Source organism: Lepidochelys kempii, chromosome 8 (assembly GCF_965140285.1).
Source record: "Lepidochelys kempii isolate rLepKem1 chromosome 8, rLepKem1.hap1, whole genome shotgun sequence".
NCBI classification, from domain to species: domain Eukaryota; kingdom Metazoa; phylum Chordata; order Testudines; family Cheloniidae; genus Lepidochelys; species Lepidochelys kempii.
Window position 1 is genome coordinate 106899360 of NC_136387.1, and position 18506 is coordinate 106917865.

The window sequence follows — 18506 nt, forward strand, 5'->3', positions numbered from 1 at the left end:
AGTATTCTTATTTTAAATTATGCTTAGCATATTTTTAATACAAAATCAAGTCTCCAGTCACTGCACATTATATACTCCGGTGGTAAAACAGGAGAGCCATTCTCAAAGTACTATAGAGCGTACTTTGTAGCCTTAACAGTCCCGAAGCTCTATCTAGAATCTTATCCTACACCTACCACTACAGTGTCTTTGTGCATTTTTAAGATGAAAAGATGAACCAGGTCCTTCTCTTTAGACAGCCCTCACCATCATCTTTTTGTGTGGAAAACACATCCTGATCCTAACTCAGTATTGCCCTCGGAGAGCGATGCCCCTCAGATTTCTCTATTTGCATAGGTTTCAGAGTAGCAGCCGTGTTGGTCTGTATTCGCAAAAAGAAAAGGAGGACTTGTGGCACCTTAGAGACTAACCAATTTATTTGAGCATAAGCTTTCGTGAGCTACAGCTCACTTCATCGGATGCATAAAATGGAAAATGCAGTGAGGATGTTTTATACACACAGACCATGAAAAAATGGGAGTTTATCACTTCAAAAGGTTCTCTCTCCCCCCACCCCACTCTCCTGCTGGTAATAGCTTATTTGCATAGTCTATAGTCTCTCATGCTACTCTGGTGTAGACAACAGGATTTCCCACTAATTCCAAGGCACTGTGGCTGTATTTCATACATTACTCCTGTTGTAATGGATGATAACATGCCAAAAAAGAAGATATTAAAATAAACAAACAAATAAAAAGATTCTTACTGTGGGTTCACTGGCAGAACAGTATGAGAGAGAATCTGGAAAAGGGTTTCCCCTCTCAGCCACAGGGGAAATATACTAAAGAAGCAGTATGCTGAGAGGTAGATGTAACTGAACAGATCTGGTGACTGCATTCTCACTCATGCTAGGAAATTATAGTCCACAGCTGACCAAGGACGGCAGAGTAGTGTGGGGAAGCCCAGAATTGAATGAACATGGGAAATAAATTTCCTCCAACCCCAGAAGAACATGAGATCGCCTCAGGTCAGAAATAAAACACGTTTATATACTGTAGGGAAGACCAGAGTTGAATCAGAACCTAATAGCTGTCAACAATTTAATAATAAAAGTATAATAGGGACTATACAAACAGAAGTACAGCCAAGCATAGCAATCTCTATAAATGATGCAAATCCTGTGCCAAGTTAAATGCTGGCACAAATATGGACCTTTCTCCCAAGCATCGTACAGTAATCCAGCTGCTGGTCTGTGAGTGGGAAGCGCTTAGTCTAATGTCTGTAAACTGTGAACAGACCACCCAAACAGACGGTCCCAGGACATGAAGGATTAAACTAAATACAAGTTTTCAAATTTGTGTTTTACAGCAGTGTTAGGATATAGATATTCAGGCCTGTCTGTAAAGGCCTATACTCTAAGAATTTAGGTGTATTCTTATCGCTTGGCTAGTTCTAGAGGTATAAAAGAAAGAAATCACTGTCTGCAGGTGTAAGGGCCTTCTCTTACTGTGACAGTTTGTGGCCCTGTGCTTAGGCTCAGGCCTTTGGCTAAGCAGCAGAGGCAGCCATAAACTGGGAAGCGAACAGTCACATCCTCACATTCCAAACTAGTCACATTGAAATAAGGTGCTATTGGGCTGTTAGGCACTATCAGGACAGGATTGTAATCCTATCACCTCCAGAGAAAGGGAAGTGCCTAGAAAATGTAAAAGGAAACTTAGTTTGATAGCATCCTGTCTGGCAAGAACTCACTTATCAATAGCTGGGATGTGAAATCCTCACTTCTGTGTTGTCTTGTCATTGTAGTTCCCACTTTGCTATTGTTTATCTGTATAATCTCTGTCTGGTTCTGTGATTGTTCCTGTCTGCTGTATAATTAATTTTGCTGGGTGTAAACTAATTAAGGTGGTGGGATATAATTGGTTACATAATCATGTTACAATATGTTAGGATTGGTTAGTTAAATTTCAGGAAAATGATTGGTTAAGGTATAGCTAAGCAGAACTCAAGTTTTACTATATAATCTGTAGTCAATGAGGAAGTGACTGGGTGGGGGTGGGCATGTGGGTGTGTGAGATGGGAACAGGGAATGGGGGTAAGAAAATTGGAATCATGTTTTGCTAAAGGGGGAAATGGGAACAGGGAATGGGAGTAAGGAAGTTGGAATCATGTTTGGCTAAGGGTAGGAATGGGAACAGGGACACAGGCATAAGGCTCTGTGGTGTCAGAGCTGGGAAGGAGGATACTAAGGAAGGAAACTAGAATCATGCTTGCTGGAAGTTCACCCCAATAAACATAGAATTGTTTGCACCTTTGGACTTTGGGTATTGTTGCTCTCTGTTCATGCGAGAAGGACCAGGGAAGTAAGTGGGTGAAGGAATAAGCCCCCTAACAAGCGATAGCAACACAGATATATAGAAACACAGTGGGCCAAATTCTTTACTGGTGTGGACTCAACTGAAGTCAATATATCAGGGATGAATTTGGCTCACAGTATTTTTGGCCTCCAACTATGAGTCTGATTTTGAAACATTTAGCCAGAAATAATCATGCCAGAAGGCACAAGTGCTACCCCTTCAACATCTACTTGATAACTGTGAATAGAATGATTTGTGCCACAAAAATAGAGAAAGAATTGCTTCTCGTTTACAAATCAGGGCCTACATATGGAATTACAGTTTTAAACTTGTTATACAGTATGGTGGGAAGGCAAGTCCAATTCTTTTGTTATTTTAAATTTTACTGATTGTCAGAGGAATTAAGTTGGACAACTCAGGAGATTAAAGTCCTCTTGCAGTAACAGTTCTCCCCAACTATGTGTCAACCCTGCCCTGGTGCAGTTCAATCTCCATCAAGATTGAGAAGACTGTTTAGAGGGAGTGGTAGGAAGGACTGCAAGGGGATAGGCTAAGGGTCACTATACATGTGAATCAGCGAGGAAGAGGAGTAAGTGGGTTAAAGGTAACTAAAATAGGAAGGGGGAAACAAAGGGTTAAATAACTTCAATATTTAACATAGGTCCGGATTAAAGAAAGGTAATATTGAAAGTGTTGGGGGAAGCTCAAGAGGGACTCGAGTTGATTCCTTTTCCTACTGCTTAGATTGCAATCTCTTTGGTGCAGGAACCTGTTTAAAGCTATAAAAGCACGTAGCATGATTTGGAGGGTTATATAAATAAATTAAACACAAAAAGTGTTTTTTTTTAAAAAAAAACATTAAGATTGCAAAACCAAGCACTCAAAAGTTAGGAAAAGCCAGAATTAAGGTGGTCTGATCTACTTATCCCAGGCCCAGCCTTCTGGCCCAGTTCCAGTCCTCCACCCCCAGCTCCTACTTCATCTGCCCCACACTGCTCCTCTTCCCAGTCTGTTCCCTCTGCATTCAAGTCAGGCAGCTTCCTCTGGCTCACTGCCTGAGCCCCAGCAGGTGGACCACTGAGAGCAGAAGACAGTCTCCTTGTTCAGCGTTCCTGCACCTGGCGGCACAGCAGTCAGGAGCAGCAATGGCAAAGGAAGTCCTGCTCAGCCCCTGCAACCCTAGTCTGGAGCATGCCCAGTACATGTAGAAACCTGGGGAATTTAGCTGTCAAGTTCTAACAAGTCTCTACTGGTCATGCGTGAACTGAGATTTTTCAGGTTTCAGAGGAGCAGCCGTGTTAGTCTGTATCCGCAAAAAGAAAAGGAGGACTTGTGGCACCTTAGAGACTAACCAATTTATTTGAAAGTGAGCTGTAGCTCACGAAAGCGCATGCTCAAATAAATGTGTTAGTCTCTAAGGTGTCACAAGTCCTCCTGTTCTTTTTTTGAGATTTTTCAAAGACTTACAAAACTTGGCCAAATTTTGGCATCTGTTTCTAACTGGCACAGCAAAAGGCCCATCCCTGATACCACGGTGACGATCCCCCTTTGGAGTCAGAACATGAAATTCTGTAAAGTACAGGAGGTACTAGAGCTTCCCTCAAAGAAACAGGTATAAGTTTATTTTTAAAAACATGGACAAAACCATGCATTTTTCCCACATCTTGTTCTCAGGAATGGCTGAACCTTTTTTCTGAAACTTTCCCAAAATTTCAGCCCTAGGCGCCGAGCTAGCACAGGAAATTTCAATCCCTACAATTCAAATTTGGTACCGTCACAAGCAACTGAAAACAGGGTCTAATAATGAGACGTGCTGGGCAACCTTAAGTGTAGAAAGCCATTACCAGCTCAGCCTATAATAATCCCCGTTTAGTGTCTATTAAAATTGCCAATAATCGTGCCAGCGAATGTGAATAAGTATCCAATACCCTGAGACCAATACTTCATTTTCCACGGGTTACATCTGGCGGCAATGATTTTTGATCCCTACCAACACAGCTGCAACTCAAACATGTGAACTCAAGGGGAAAGACTCCATACCCTATCACCAACCCCCTGAGAATACCAGTGACACCAGAAATCATGCGACTCCTATTTATTGTTCCAAATTTGGCAGCAAAAGCAAGTAATATCCCTTAATGTGCTTTTCACTGTAATCCCTGATATGGTGGCCCCTAAAACATCTGGCCCGGCTTTATATGCTGTAGAAAGCAAAATACTGGAGACGTCCTCATCATTAGACAAAGTGATGACGTAATTCATCCCCCAACCAGAAAGAAGAGCAAGTGAGCAATGATTTGAGAAGCAGTCGTCAATCCCACTCCATGGATGATCCATCAAGAGAGGTGTCTCTAGTTAGCAGTTATGACTAAGGCTACGTTTATGTTACGGGCAAAATCCGTGACTTCTAGACACCTCCATGACATTCCCTGCTTCAGTCTCAGGGGCTGCAGGACTCGGGAACTTGCAGCTCGTGGAACCCTGGCAGGGACCCAGCGACAGGTGGCCTCCTGCAAGGTTCCAGCAACGGGGGACAGCCTCATGCCAGGGGAGGGGGGACGCCTCGGGTGAGTGGCTGGGGGTGTCCCATTTTCTCTTTGGAAAATATGGTCACCCTGCAGCTCCCAGCCGCCGTGGGCAGAGGGCCCCCCCCCCCTCCTGCAGCTTCCAGCTGCCATGGGCAGAGGGGGAACCCCACAGCTCCAAGCTACCGTGGTGGCGGAGAAAACCATGGAGCCAGAAAAGCAAAAATCACAGACAAGTCACAGGCAATAAACAAAAATTCAGGAAGCTGTGACCTGTCTGTGACTTTTACTAAAAATAACCATGACAAAAGCCTTAGTCACGACCCTGCCCTCAAAATAGGCGCAAGTTTCATTAGTTCAGAGGATGAGACAAGTGATGTCATTCCAACCCCAATGTTTTAGTACTATTAAAGTCTGAGAGGTTCCAGTTTTCGTAATAAAGTGAATGGAATGTGTACATCTTGAGAGTTTTTTCCTTTCCTAATAAATTACAGTAACTTCCATGGATAGGAAAATCTGTTAGTCTGGTTTAGACTGAATTCAGGCAATGAATTCCGATATGAAGGTGAAAGATTTCACCCCATGAACTGCATATGCCCTTTATTCTCCCAAGAAGTTATCTGCTTAAATCCATTCACATTCTTTGCAAAATAAACTGTTATTTCACTCAATGCCATGTGTCCACTTGCATAAATACAGTTAATGATCTCTTAGTCAATCTTTCAAGAGAATTTGTTTCTCCATTTTAGAAGCTGTATCATATTTCCTAGTAAAAATCAAAGATAATATTAATAAAAAAGTCATGTGCATGAGCTCTCAGTGACCTACAGGGGAGGCTGACAATCTTTAGAGATACCAAAGACAAAGAAAAATGACATTGAAGTATTATTATTGTAAGATCCATTATAAACCACTTCTCAGCATTTCCGAATGGACACCCTCACCTCTGCACGGTCAACAGGAGTGGTGAGGGAACAGACAGTGACACTGAATATGTTGGCCAAGTCATGAAAAGACTGTCTACACCAGACAACCAGCACATTAAAGTCATTGGCAAAAATCCACCATCTCCCATTTAGTCTGTAGTCAGGTAAACAAAATAGGAAGTGAGTCCCATTAATCAAAGATTAACAAAAAGGGAAAGCAGTTTTGCAGAATAAGTAAATATAAACTGCCAAAATCCACTGTACTAAACAAAACCCTCTGACCCACCAAATTAACCCTGTGTGTTCCTTAGGGAATAAAGAGCAGGCTGCTGCAAAAGAAGGTGCCATATTTCCTCCCACCCCACATCTCCTTCAGTTATTTGGATGTACAGAAAGAAACACCTTCCAGCCTCTCCCGAAGAAAAGAATCAGGGTCCAGGACTTCCATAGAAGGAGCTATGGACATCAACACAGCCCCAAACATGCAACGGCTAAGCAGTCAGTATTTGATCACAGGGGTCCATCCAAAATTTGCCATTTAGGATCCCAGACTCTCTTTCTGACACTTAGCTCTGTACTGCATTCTGTTTCATGCTTTTCTTGACGGTACATTTTGGGTGGGATTTTCACAAGCACCTAAATCCCCAAAGGTCTTTTGCTCTTAAATCACTCAAGCATTTTTGAAAAACCCTCTTTATATTCATCAGTCCACACTACTGCCCAGAGGAGAAGGGTCAGATTAGAAACCAACAGATTACGGTTACCTTAAAATATGCAGGAGGTTCAAAACCTGTACACTATTTAAATTGCTTGAACAGAGCAGTTTAAACCAGCCAACAATCAAACCCTCCCGTAGCAGCAATGTAACGCTAGTAAGGAGAGAGGTTGCTATTATACCAAAGGGTACTGCTGGGATCAAACCAGGCATGCCAAACCCATGAAAAAAACGCAGAAATCGGGCTTGTTTTTGGCTTAATTGGCTTGTGAGTTGCTTGTGGGCTAGTTTTTGGCTTGTAGCTTGTTTGACTTGTTTATTGCTTCTTTTTTTTTTTTATCGGCTCTGGGCAAGGTAGGGAGAGAGCACGGGGGGGGCCCCCACAGTCCCAGACTGCATGCCAGGGAGATCTAGTCACATAGAGTGTTGGGGTTCTTAGGGATTGGCTTGTTTTGGCCTTGTTTTGAAATGGGATTAGCTTGATTTTTGGCTTCTTGTGACAGTCTGGGCGCTTATTATTTACAGCGTGAAAGTTGGCAACGGTGGATCAACACTCACGTTCTGACACCAATTCAGGTGCACAGATATGATTTACACACAGGCGTATAGTGTACCAAAACTCTTATCGCTTTCAATCCACCTGTTAGCAAGGCGGTGAGTAAAGGTCACTCTATAGCTTCCAGCAGTCTTTGTAGGGAAAGATATCTTCAATGCACCTTTAACCTCCCCAGGCCTAGAGCAGAGCAATTAATCTGCTTGCTCTCAGACAGAAAAAAACCCCAACAACCTCTTGGACAAAGTTAGTGGAGATATAAATTTGATTTTTAAGCTCTAAGTGGGTGCTGCCAGCATCTGAATGTAAAGCAAAGCAACTATAAAAAACGCACTTAGCGCCCACTCCAGGTCCCATGCAAACTCCCGCTCTCCTTGTTTTCTGCTTTGGAGCCCCCAAAGTTCAGAATACGGGTTCTTATTATGTCTGGCCCCAACTAAAAAGCTGGTCCTGACAACACACCCAGGACTAAAGTATGGACCTTCCCTTGCTGCTCAAGATCTTATCTTTGACGCATGGGCCAGAGGAGAACCCCAGAAACATCCAGCCCCAACTATCAGACAAGATCGTGATGTGGCCTCAGGGACCCCTTTATTTAGGGCCATATGTCTTTTTACACTTCTAAACCTCACTCCTCCATCTCTCAGCACATCAGCTAGCCACAGGCTCCATGCCAATGCTATTCTGTGAATCAACACATAGGTAGGCGCTCAGTGACCGCCGGACAAACCTTCTGCACGTTTCACAGCATTATCCTGACTGCCCCTGACCTCCACCAGCTGAAGAGTTAAGAGTGCAGCAGTCTTTTGGCACTCCTGAAAGTTGAGAATTGCACATACACAGAACAGAAAATACAAAAACAAGGTGAAGTCTTACAGTCAATTCAAGAGAAATTATTCTGGCCATGGAAAGACATGAATTAGTGGTTATAGTTGAGCACTTCTAAAAAGTTAAATGAAGAACTCAGTCTGCCCATTACTTTGGGGTATGCTCATTTATTAGGGTTACTCTTCGGGAGGAGGGTTGTTTCGGTAATTCTATCAACGTACTGTTTGTGTCACTTGTGTTCTCATACAGAGCTCTAGTCCCCTCCCAATGGAGCTAACCAGGACCTAGGTTCCACAGGGCTGGGTTCTTCCAGCCCCAGAATCAGACAAACACAAAACACACACATTAACAGAGTTTGTCTAAGAGGACCGGGTTAATCAGCACTCCTAAGCTGACCCCTTATATGTCCCTCGACTCGGTAGGCTGGGTCAAGCAGCACTTCCAAGCTGTCACCCTTGTCCCGAGGGGTTTAGATGGGTCTTCCACCGCCTTTTCATTGCTTTTTGTAAGTCTTGCTTCTGATTGGCTTTGGTTCAAGCAGAGGCTGGGAGTGGGGGAGAGGGGTCAGGAAGGTCTTTCGTGAGTCAGACAGGCTGGACGCTATGCCCTGGTTCCCCAAGAACATGGAGCTGATAGGTAACAACAGAAAGTTTCCTTGTGCTTGTTTAAAATGATATGAAATCCTAGGAATGATGTTGTGATTGACAGCTAATTCATCTTGAATAATTAATTTATTAAACTATTTTTTTTATATACTCAACTTTTCCCCCCTTTTATACCCCGACCTGAAACAACACCTACTCGGAATGGCTGGGCCTGGTGCAGCTATAGCTTCTTTCGGTTCTTTCTGGGCACTGCCAGTTCCTGGGTTCGCAGCAAGGTGTGATGGAATGGACGGCGGAAGAAAAAGAGTCACAGTTTCTCTCTCTCTCCTTCCTGTTTAACAAGGAAAGCTACCCTCAGCTGGGCAGAGACCACACACAGAGTGATGTCTTACAACAGGTCTCAATTCTCAGCGTGAGATAGAACTTGCAGCGTAATAAATCCAAGGTGTTTAATACAAGGGCAATTTAGCATACAGATCTCTGGAAAACCTGTTCTCTTGGGCATTTCTGAGCCCCTCTCTCCTGAGTAGCAGATTGCTTTATAATAAGAAGGGAGAAATTGGATTTTGTTGGGGGAGATGGAGTTACAGAAGGGTGTTTTACTGACCTCCTCAGGACTCCAACTGCTCTCCCTGAGATGTAATAAATCAGAGGGCAGAGACTTGTCTCTTCAAAAAGTCCCAGCAAGCCAGCCTGCTTACAACTAGACTTGTTCCCCACTCCTCACAAAAACATGACTTCAGAGACACTGATCAACAGAATTTGTTTTTTCATGAATAAATTAAATTTCTAATTATCTTCTCTCAGATTGTAACACCCCATTCTGGTCATAATACTCCTATTTTTAACATTCATAGAAAATTGGCACATAGGAAGCTAATATTGTAACTCCACATTGATGAGTAACCGGTCAGGATTCTGTAAAGGTATGCCAAACTCAAATTATCCATGGACTTAACTATGCTTTAAAACTGGTAAGTAGCTAAGCAATAATTCAGGGGAAACCAAGATCAAATTATGCCCCTCTGAATTCACCCAGAGATTTCATATACTTTTAATCTTTTCCATTCTTGCCCACATCTGAGTATTAACGAAAACTCTGCACAGCCATTAGTATGGCAGGGTTTGTGGGAAGGGTTAATGCAAAGCACCAAGAAGACTGTTTTTACCAAAACCTGGCGTCATTTCCATTCTGCACACGGTGCCAGCAACCCTAAGCTGTTCCTGAATCGGATCATGCACTCTTGACAGATCAGCTTGCTAGAGAATGATGAAAGAACATCAGAATGCATTTCGGGCTTAAAAATGAACCAAATGACACCAAGGCCGGGATAAGTACGAGTTCTCTGCACAAGCTTCACTGTTCGTGCCAGGCAGCAGGCTTTCTTTGATAAGCGTGCAGGCAGAAGACTAGTACCATGCTGGAAGGCAGCAAACTATTCCTACCAACCTGGGAGGAAAGAGTATCGGACAAAAGAAATCCAGGAGCAAATTTCGTTTTTGAAAAGGAAAGGTAATCAGGTCAGACTTTTAGCAGCTATAAAAGGACATGTTTAAGCCCATGTCATGCCTATACTGAAACTTTTTTAAAGGACTCTCCCAGTCTTTTCAGACTTCTGTTTCACAAACTAATACTGTAGGTCAGCGGTTCTCAAACTGTGGGTCGGGACCCCAAAGTGGGTTGTGACCCCATTTTAATGGGGTCGCCAGGTCTGATGTTAGACTTGCTGGGCCCAGGGCTGAAGCCCGAGCCCCACCACCTGGGGCCAAAGCCAAAGGGCTTCAGTCCTGGACAACAGGGCTCAGGCTTCAGTGTCAGCCCTGGGCAGCAGACCTAAGGTTACAGGACCCCCGAGGCTGAAGCCCTTGGGCTTCGGCTTTGGTCCACCCCCACCGGGGGCGATGGGGCTCAGGCAGGCTCAGACTTCAGTCCCCTCTGCTGGGGTCATGTAGCAATTTTTTATTTTCTTGTCAGAAGGGGGGCGCAGTGCAATGAAGTTTGAGAACCCCTGTGTGGGTACTTTGCACACACAACTATAAACAGTGTCAACTGAATTGTAGCCACAGTGGTGGCTAGGCTGTAGAAATGTCTGCCTCAGGACACTGTGCCTGAGCTTCAGTCCATGGTGTGCTGTGGGCAGCCAAACTAACAGTCACTAGTTCCCTGAAGCAGCCCAAGCACAAAAGAACCTTTCAATTTTGCTTTTTGCTTCAATGTAATTATGTGATGGCCAGTAATACACATGGTCATACTCAGAGGGCAACCAGAATGTGGTCATCCAGACGCTCCCCTTGGGTTCATTAGCTCTGCAGAAAACAAGATCACAGCCCTGCTTGAGAAACTATAGAAATTCCCCTCCGCAGAGCATTCCTTCCCTCACATAATTCAATCGCATGTCCAGCTGAGAAACTCTCCTGGGAGAATGAAACCGTTGTTCCCCAGTCAGTGGGCAACATCAATTCAATGTCTTTCACACTGGAAACCGGTCCATTAACTGCATTGTGTGCGCCCAACTCCTCTGCCTGACCTCACATCTACAGCAGCAAGCTCAGAGCGGCACAGCTGTGCCGATGCAGCTGCACAATCACTTCTACAGCCACTCTATGCGGACAGGAGAGAGCTCTCCCTTGAGATAATTAAACCACCCCCGACGAGCGGCGGGAGAGCGACTCCTGCAGACATAGCACTGTCCACACTGGTGCTTCTGTCAGTGTAATTTATGTCACCCAGAGGCTGTTTTTTTCACACCCCTGAGGGACGTAAGTTATACTGAAAAAAGTGCTAGGGTGGACGTGGCCTGAGTATTGGAAGTGGTTTCACATGTTAGGGCTGGCCCACACTAGAAAATAAGATCAACCCATCTACGCCCCTCAGGCATGTGAAAAATCCACACCCCTGACGGATGTAGCGAAGCCAACCTAAGTCTCTGTGTAGACAGCGCCTCTAAGGGAGGTGGGTTACCTAAACTGGGGGGAGAACTCTTCCCATCGGCGGAGGTAGTAGTACGGAAGCACTAAACCAATGCAGCTGCATTCCTGCAGCTTTGCCATTGTAGCATTTCAAATGCAGACAAGACCTCCTGCTACAATAAGTCCCTTGACATTTCCAGTGCTCTTAACACAAGGATATATTTAGCCAGTTTGGTTAGATAGCCAATTTTCAATGTAATCCTGCACCAAGATCTGACTCATTGTTATCTGCCTCCCAACATGGCTACCAAGTCTAATTAAATAAAAGCCTTTTTGTGAGGGAGATAGAGGGGGAAGAAGGGGATGTTGTACCTGAGCCTACTGTACGTCCAACGGAGTCAAAGGAAAGAACCATTGAATCTGTAACACAAGAGTAGAAGTTCATTTTCCCCTTTTAAATAAATCCATGAATTGTTTACAAGAGGCTTCTCTTTCCTCTCCCCGTTTATCATGTAGAGACTGCATACTCCAGAAACATTCTTAACACATTTTAATGTGCATATGAATCAATCCACACCTTCCGAGTACATTTAGTTGTACTGGGGCAGGAACCACATGCCATCTGGAAAATATCATGGGCAAATACACCACAGTCCGGCATCTATGCCCTACGGATGTCACTCTGAGAGATACCCACATTGCCATTACAAGGCAGAGAACTCCAAGTCATTGCAATGTTTTGCTTGCAGTACTCTGCCTTTTTCTTTCATTTTAAGGAGGTAATCCCCCTTGTTGTGTTTCATCAGGAGGAACATGAACCTCTTCACCAGTCAGGTATGCATATCCACTGTTCCCTAGTGTTATAGAGAACAACAGGTATCTAGCAAAAGCAGGGTGCTGTTTGAAGTTAGAGAATCTCAGATGGTGATTAGCTGATGAAAAAGAAATGATGTACACGTGTGAAACCTGACAGATAGGTACACTTGTGTTCAGCATGGGTTTTATTTATTTGTTTAGCTGTGTAGCGCAGCAAAAGTCTAATGGCTGGAGCACCCAGAGGATTCACATGTGCTGAGAAGCAGGAGAAGCTTCAGCTTGCTATCTATATCATACAAAAAAGGGGATTTGAATGCTGATCCTGTTTGCGCCATGGACTGTGTTTTTCTGGGCATGCCTGCATTTGTTGACAGCACTCTCAAAATGTAGGCACAGCCAGAATACACATTATTTTAAAAAAATCTTTAATAGTTAATAATAATGCCCCATTGCTGGGAGATGTGGTTGAGGTATAAAATAATTTTACCTTATTTCTAGTTTGAATTTGTCTAGCTCCAACTCCCAGCCACTGGATCTCATTAGACCTTTGTTTGCTACACTGAAGAGGATTCTACAGTATAATCCAATTTTGTTCCCCATGTAGGCACTTACAGAATGTGATCAAGTCATCCTGTGATAAACTGGGTCTTTTTAGATCCCATTTGGGTATTTGGAGAGCCCTTTCTCCTTTAAAAGTCCTTACAATTATGGGGACACTCAGTCTCTGAGTGTTTCAAGAGAGTCTACATAGACCTAGCTTGCCTATGAAGGTTAAATACGGCTAGACTCCAGGCCAGGGCTTATCTTAGAATCATAGAATCATTGAATATCAGAGTTGGAAGGGACCTCAGGAGGTCATCTAGTCCAACCCCCTGCTCAAAGCAGGACTAATCCCCAATTAAATCATCCCAGCCAGGGATTTGTCAAGCCTGACCTTAAAAACTTCTAAGGAAGGAGATTCCACCACCTCCCTAGGTAACGCATTCCAGTGTTTCACCACCTTCCTAGTAAAAAAGTTTTTCCTAATATCCAACCTAAATCTCCCCCACTGGAACTTGAGACCATTACTCCTTGTTCTGTCATCAGCTACCACTGAGAACAGTCTAGAGCCATCCTCTTTGGAACCTCCTTTCAAGTAGTTGAAAGCAGCTATCAAATCCCCCCTCATTCTTCTCTTCTGCAGACTAAACAATCCCAGCTCCCTCAGCCTCTCCTCATAAGTCATGTGTTCCAGTCCCCTAATCATTTTTATTGCCCTCCGCTGGACTCTTTCCAATTTTTCCACATCCTTCTTGTAGTGTGGGGCCCTTCAACCCCTCCGTGCTGCAACCAGCTTGTGCCTCGTCTGGTGGGCTTTTCTAGGCAGCAGAGGTTCACAAGCGGTCTTCCTCCCAGCATCTTTGTGGCAGGAATCAGCAAACTCTGAAGCACAGCAGTCTCTCTCCTGGTTGCCACCCCTTCCTGTGACAGTCTCCCTTTAAAGTTAATTTCCTCCCAGTGGAGGAGGCTCTGCAGATATGCCTATTTAGTGTCAGCTGAGCCCAGAGGACCCCATTAACCTTTTCCCAGATGGGATTAAGGTGTACCCCATCATATACTCCAGCCGTCAAGATGGGAAGCAGTTCCTGGTTCAAAGCGTCCGCATCTCCGACCTCCCTTGGAAAAACATGATGTTTACCAAAAAGTTTGGTGTGCCAGGTACCACTGCATTATACATGGGTTTGAGTCCTTCATGGTATTCAACCAATGCTGGGGGCGTGGTCAGTGATCAATGAGAAGGGATTACGCAGCAGTTACTTCTGAGAAAATCTATGAATCGCTTAAATTGCCAGTGCTTGTTTTTCGATAATTGAAAAGGCCCTCTCCCCAGGGAACAATCTTCTACTTAAATACAGGACCAAGTGCTGCTCACCTGCAAAGTCCTGTGAAAGCACAGGGCCCACTCCAATATCGGAGGCATCTGTATGTAATATAAATTCTTGCAAAAAGTCAGGATTAAAAATGATGGGCGACTGACAGGTGGGGCTTCAATGTGTTAAAAGCGTCTTCACAATTCCCATCCCACTGGATTTTTCTGGGGTTACTGTCTTTTTATAAGATCTGTTAGAGGGCCATGAGTAAAGTGAAGTTAGAGATAAACCTCTGGTATATCCCAGCAGGCCCAAGAACTGCTTCATTTGCCTTTTTGTTTGAGGACAAGGCATGTGGTTAGAGCTTGTACTTTATCAATTAGTGGTTTTAAGAGACCGCCCCTATGCTCTACCCCAGAAAGGTCATCTCTGTGGTGGCTAATTTACATTTTGTTGGGTTGGCCATGAGACCAGACTCTTGAAGGGAATTTAATGCTGCCCCTATATGCCATAGGTGATCATCTTCAATAATTTTCATGGCTATTCTGTGAACGCTCTCCAATTTATCTTGAATTGGGGACACCAGAACTGGACACAGTATTAAAGTAGCACCTGTACCAGTGCCAAATTCAGAGGTAATATAACCTCTCTACTCCTACTCAATATTTCCCTGTTAATATGTCCAAGGGTCTCATTAGCCCTTTTGGCTACAGCAGCACACAGGGAGCTCAGCTGATTATCTATCATGAGCCCTTCACTTTTCAGAGTCCTGTCTTCTCATGACAGAGTCCTCTGCAATGAGGCAGGATTAAGTGTCATCTAGACCATCCACGACAGGTGTTTGTCTAACCTGTTCTTTAAAACCTCCAATGATGTAGATTCCACAACCTCCCTAGTGACAGTAATTTGTTCTAGTGCTTATCTACCCTTAGAGTTAGGAAGTTTTCCCCTAATGTCTAACCTATATCCCCCTCTCCTCCTGCCCACTGCAATTTAAGACCATTACTCCTTGTCCTGTCCTTAGTGGTTTAGGCGAACAATTTATCACCCTCCTCTTTATAACAACCTTTTATGTACTTGAAGACGGTTATCACTTCCCCACTTAGACTTCTCTTCTCCAGACTCAACAAACCCAATTTTTTCAATTTTTCTTCATAGGTCACTTTTGTAGACCTTTAATAATTTTTGTTACTCTCCTCTGGACTTTTGATAATTTGCCTACATCTTTCCCAAAATGTGGTGCCCAGAACTGGACACAATACTTCAGCTGAGGCCAGATCACTCTTGCTATTACTCAGAATAATGTATGTTTGTTTGTGTTTTTGCAACAGTATTACATAGTTGCCTCATTTAATTTGTGATCCACAATAACCCCCAGATCCTTCTCTGCAGTACTCCTTCCAAGGCAGTCATTTCCCATTTTGTACTGGCACAATGAATATTCCTTCCTCAGTAGAAGACTTTGCACTTGTCTTTGAATTTCATCCTGTTTATATAGGATAATTTCTCATTTGTCAAGATCATTTTGAACTCTAATCCTGTCCTCCAAAGCGCTTGCAACCCCTCCCAGCTTGGTATTGTTCACAAAGTTTATAAATGTACTCTCTATCATAGAATCATAGAATCATAGAATATCAGGGTTGGAAGGGACCCCTGAAGGTCATCTAGTCCAACCCCCTGCTCGAAGCAGGACCAATTCCCAGTTAAATCATCCCAGCCAGGGCTTTGTCAAGACTGACCTTAAAAACCTCTAAGGAAGGAGATTCAACCACCTCCCTAGGTAACGCATTCCAGTGTTTCACCACCCTCTTAGTGAAAAAGTTTTTCCTAATATCCAATCTAAACCTCCCCCACTGCAACTTGAGACCATTACTCCTCGTTCTGTCATCTGCTACCATTGAGAACAGTCTAGAGCCATCCTCTTTGGAACCCCCTTTCAGGTAGTTGAAAGCAGCTATCAAATCCCCCCTCATTCTTCTCTTCTGCAGGCTAAACAATCCCAGCTCCCTCAGCCTCTCCTCGTAAGTCATGTGTTCCAGACCCCTAATCATTTTTGTTGCCCTTCGCTGGACTCTCTCCAATTTATCCACATCCTTCTTGTAGTGTGGGGCCCAAAACTGGACACAGTACTCCAGATGAGGCCTCACCAATGTCGAATAGAGGGGAACGATCACGTCCCTCGATCTGCTCGCTATGCCCCTACTTATACATCCCAAAATGCCATTGGCCTTCTTGGCAACAAGGGCACACTGCTGACTCATATCCAGCTTCTCGTCCACTGTCACCCCTAGGTCCTTTTCTGCTGAACTGCTGCCTAGCCATTCGGTCCCTAGTCTGTAGCTGTGCATTGGGTTCTTCCGTCCTAAGTGCAGGACCCTGCACTTATCCTTATTGAACCTCATCAGATTTCTTTTGGCCCAATCCTCCAATTTGTCTAGGTCCTTCTGTATCCTATCCCTCCCCTCCAGCGTATCTACCACTCCTCCCAGTTTAGTATCATCCGCAAATTTGCTGAGAGTGCAATCCACACCATCCTCCAGATCATTTATGAAGATATTGAACAAAACCGGCCCCAGGACCGACCCTTGGGGCACTCCACTTGATACCGGCTGCCAACTAGACATGGAGCCATTGATCACTACCCGTTGAGCCCGACAATCTAGCCAGCTTTCTACCCACCTTATAGTGCACTCTATGCCACTGTCCAAATCATTTATGAAGATGTTAAACAGAACCAGACCCAGAACAGATTCCTGCTGTACCCCACTTGATATGTCCTTCCATCTTGACTGTTGAACCATTGCTAACTACTCTCTGAGTTGTTTTTCCCGAACAGCTGTCCACTTATCTTATAGTAGGTTCAGCTAGACTGTATTTCCCTACTTTGTTTATGAAAAGCTCATGAAAGACAGTATCAAAAGCCTTACTAACGTCGAGATACATCACATCTACTGCTTCCCTCCCATCCACAAAGCTTGTTACTCTGTCAAAGGAGGAAATCAGGTTGCTTTGACATAATTTGTTCTTGACAAATCCATACTGACTGCTACTTATCACCTTATTATCCTCTAGGTCAGTGGTTCTCAAACTGTGGGTCACAACCCAGTACTAGGTCACAGAGTGTTAGGCACTGGGTCACGGTGGCTCTAGTTAGCACCGCCAACCGGGCCGTTAAAAGTCCCATCATCGGTGCTGCCCAGCTAAGGCAGGCTAGTCCCTACCTGTTCCGACATAGTGCTGCGCCCCAGAAGCGGCCAGCAGCAGGTCTGGCTCCTAGGTGGGGAGCCAAAGGGCTCCTCACTCACATTGGCCAGTTCCCGGCCAATGGGAGCTGGAGGGGGCGATGCCTGAGGGCAAGAGCCACGCAGAGCCCTTGGACGCCTCCGCCTAGGAGGTGGACCTGCTGCTGGCTGCTTCCGGGGCACAGTGCGGTCCGCGGTGCCAGGACAAGCATGAAGCCTGCCTTAGCACCCCCACTGCACCACCGACTGGGAGCCACCCAAGGTAAGCCCGCACCCCAACCCCCTGCCCCAGCCCTGAGCCCCCCAAACCTGGAGCCCCTCCAAACCCCTCATCCCCAGCCCCACCCCAGAGCCTGCACCCCCAGCCCAGAGCCCTGACCCCCTCCCACACCCTGAACCCCTCATTCCCAGCCCCACCCTGCAGCCCTCACTCCCACACACCAACACTCTGCCCCAGCCCTGAGCCGCTCCCACACCCCTCATCCCCAGCTTCGTTGGGTCGCGGGCATCAAACAGTTTTCTTCAACTGGGTTGCCAGAAAAAAAAAAGTTTGAAAACCACTGCTCTAGGAGAGTAAAAATTGATTATTGCTCCACTATCTTTCCAAATTCCAAAGTTAAGCTCACTGGTCTATAATTCCCTGGGTTGTCCCTATTTCCCTTTTCATAGATAGGTACTACACTTACGCTTTTCCAGTCCTCTGGGATCTCTCCCATCCTCCACGAGTTCTCAAAGATAATCGCTAATGGCTCAGAGATCTCTTCAGCCAGTTCCTTAACTATTCTAGGACGTATTTTGCAAGGCTCGGCCAACTTGAAAACATCCAACATGTCTAAGTAATTCTTACGGACTTGGCTACACTTAAAAAGGCTGGAACTGCGCAACTGTAGCGCTTCAGTGAAGACGCTATCTAGGCTGATGGGAGGCCTTCTTCTGTCAGTGCAGGTAATCAACCTCCCCGAGAGGCTATAGAACCCCTCCCATCAACGTAGCGCTGTCTACCCCGGGAGTTAGGTCAGTAGAACTGCATTGCTCAGGGATGTGGATTGTTCACCAACGTAAGTTACTAGTGTAGACCAAGGCTAACTTATTCTTTCCCTGTTTTAGCCTCAGACCCTACCCCATTTACATGGATGTTGACTATGCTAGTCATTTGCTCACTGCTAACCTTTTGAGTGAAATCTGAAACAAAAAAAGGCA

The 18506-nt window shown here is 44.8% G+C and overlaps 1 protein-coding gene across 3 annotated transcripts in view; it reads right to left on the reverse strand.

Annotated features, from left to right (window-relative positions):
- ST3GAL3 (ST3 beta-galactoside alpha-2,3-sialyltransferase 3) overlaps positions 1-18506 on the reverse strand; it is a 358610-nt gene that overhangs the window by 250943 nt on the left and 89161 nt on the right. For 2 of the 3 annotated variants that reach the window (XM_078854143.1, XM_078854145.1), the window contains exon 3: positions 11771-11818. The exons of the other annotated variant lie outside the window; for it this stretch is intronic. In XM_078854143.1, coding sequence (XP_078710269.1) covers positions 11771-11818 — 48 coding nt within the window. The remainder of the gene's footprint in view (positions 1-11770; positions 11819-18506) is intronic. 3 annotated transcript variants of the gene reach the window in all.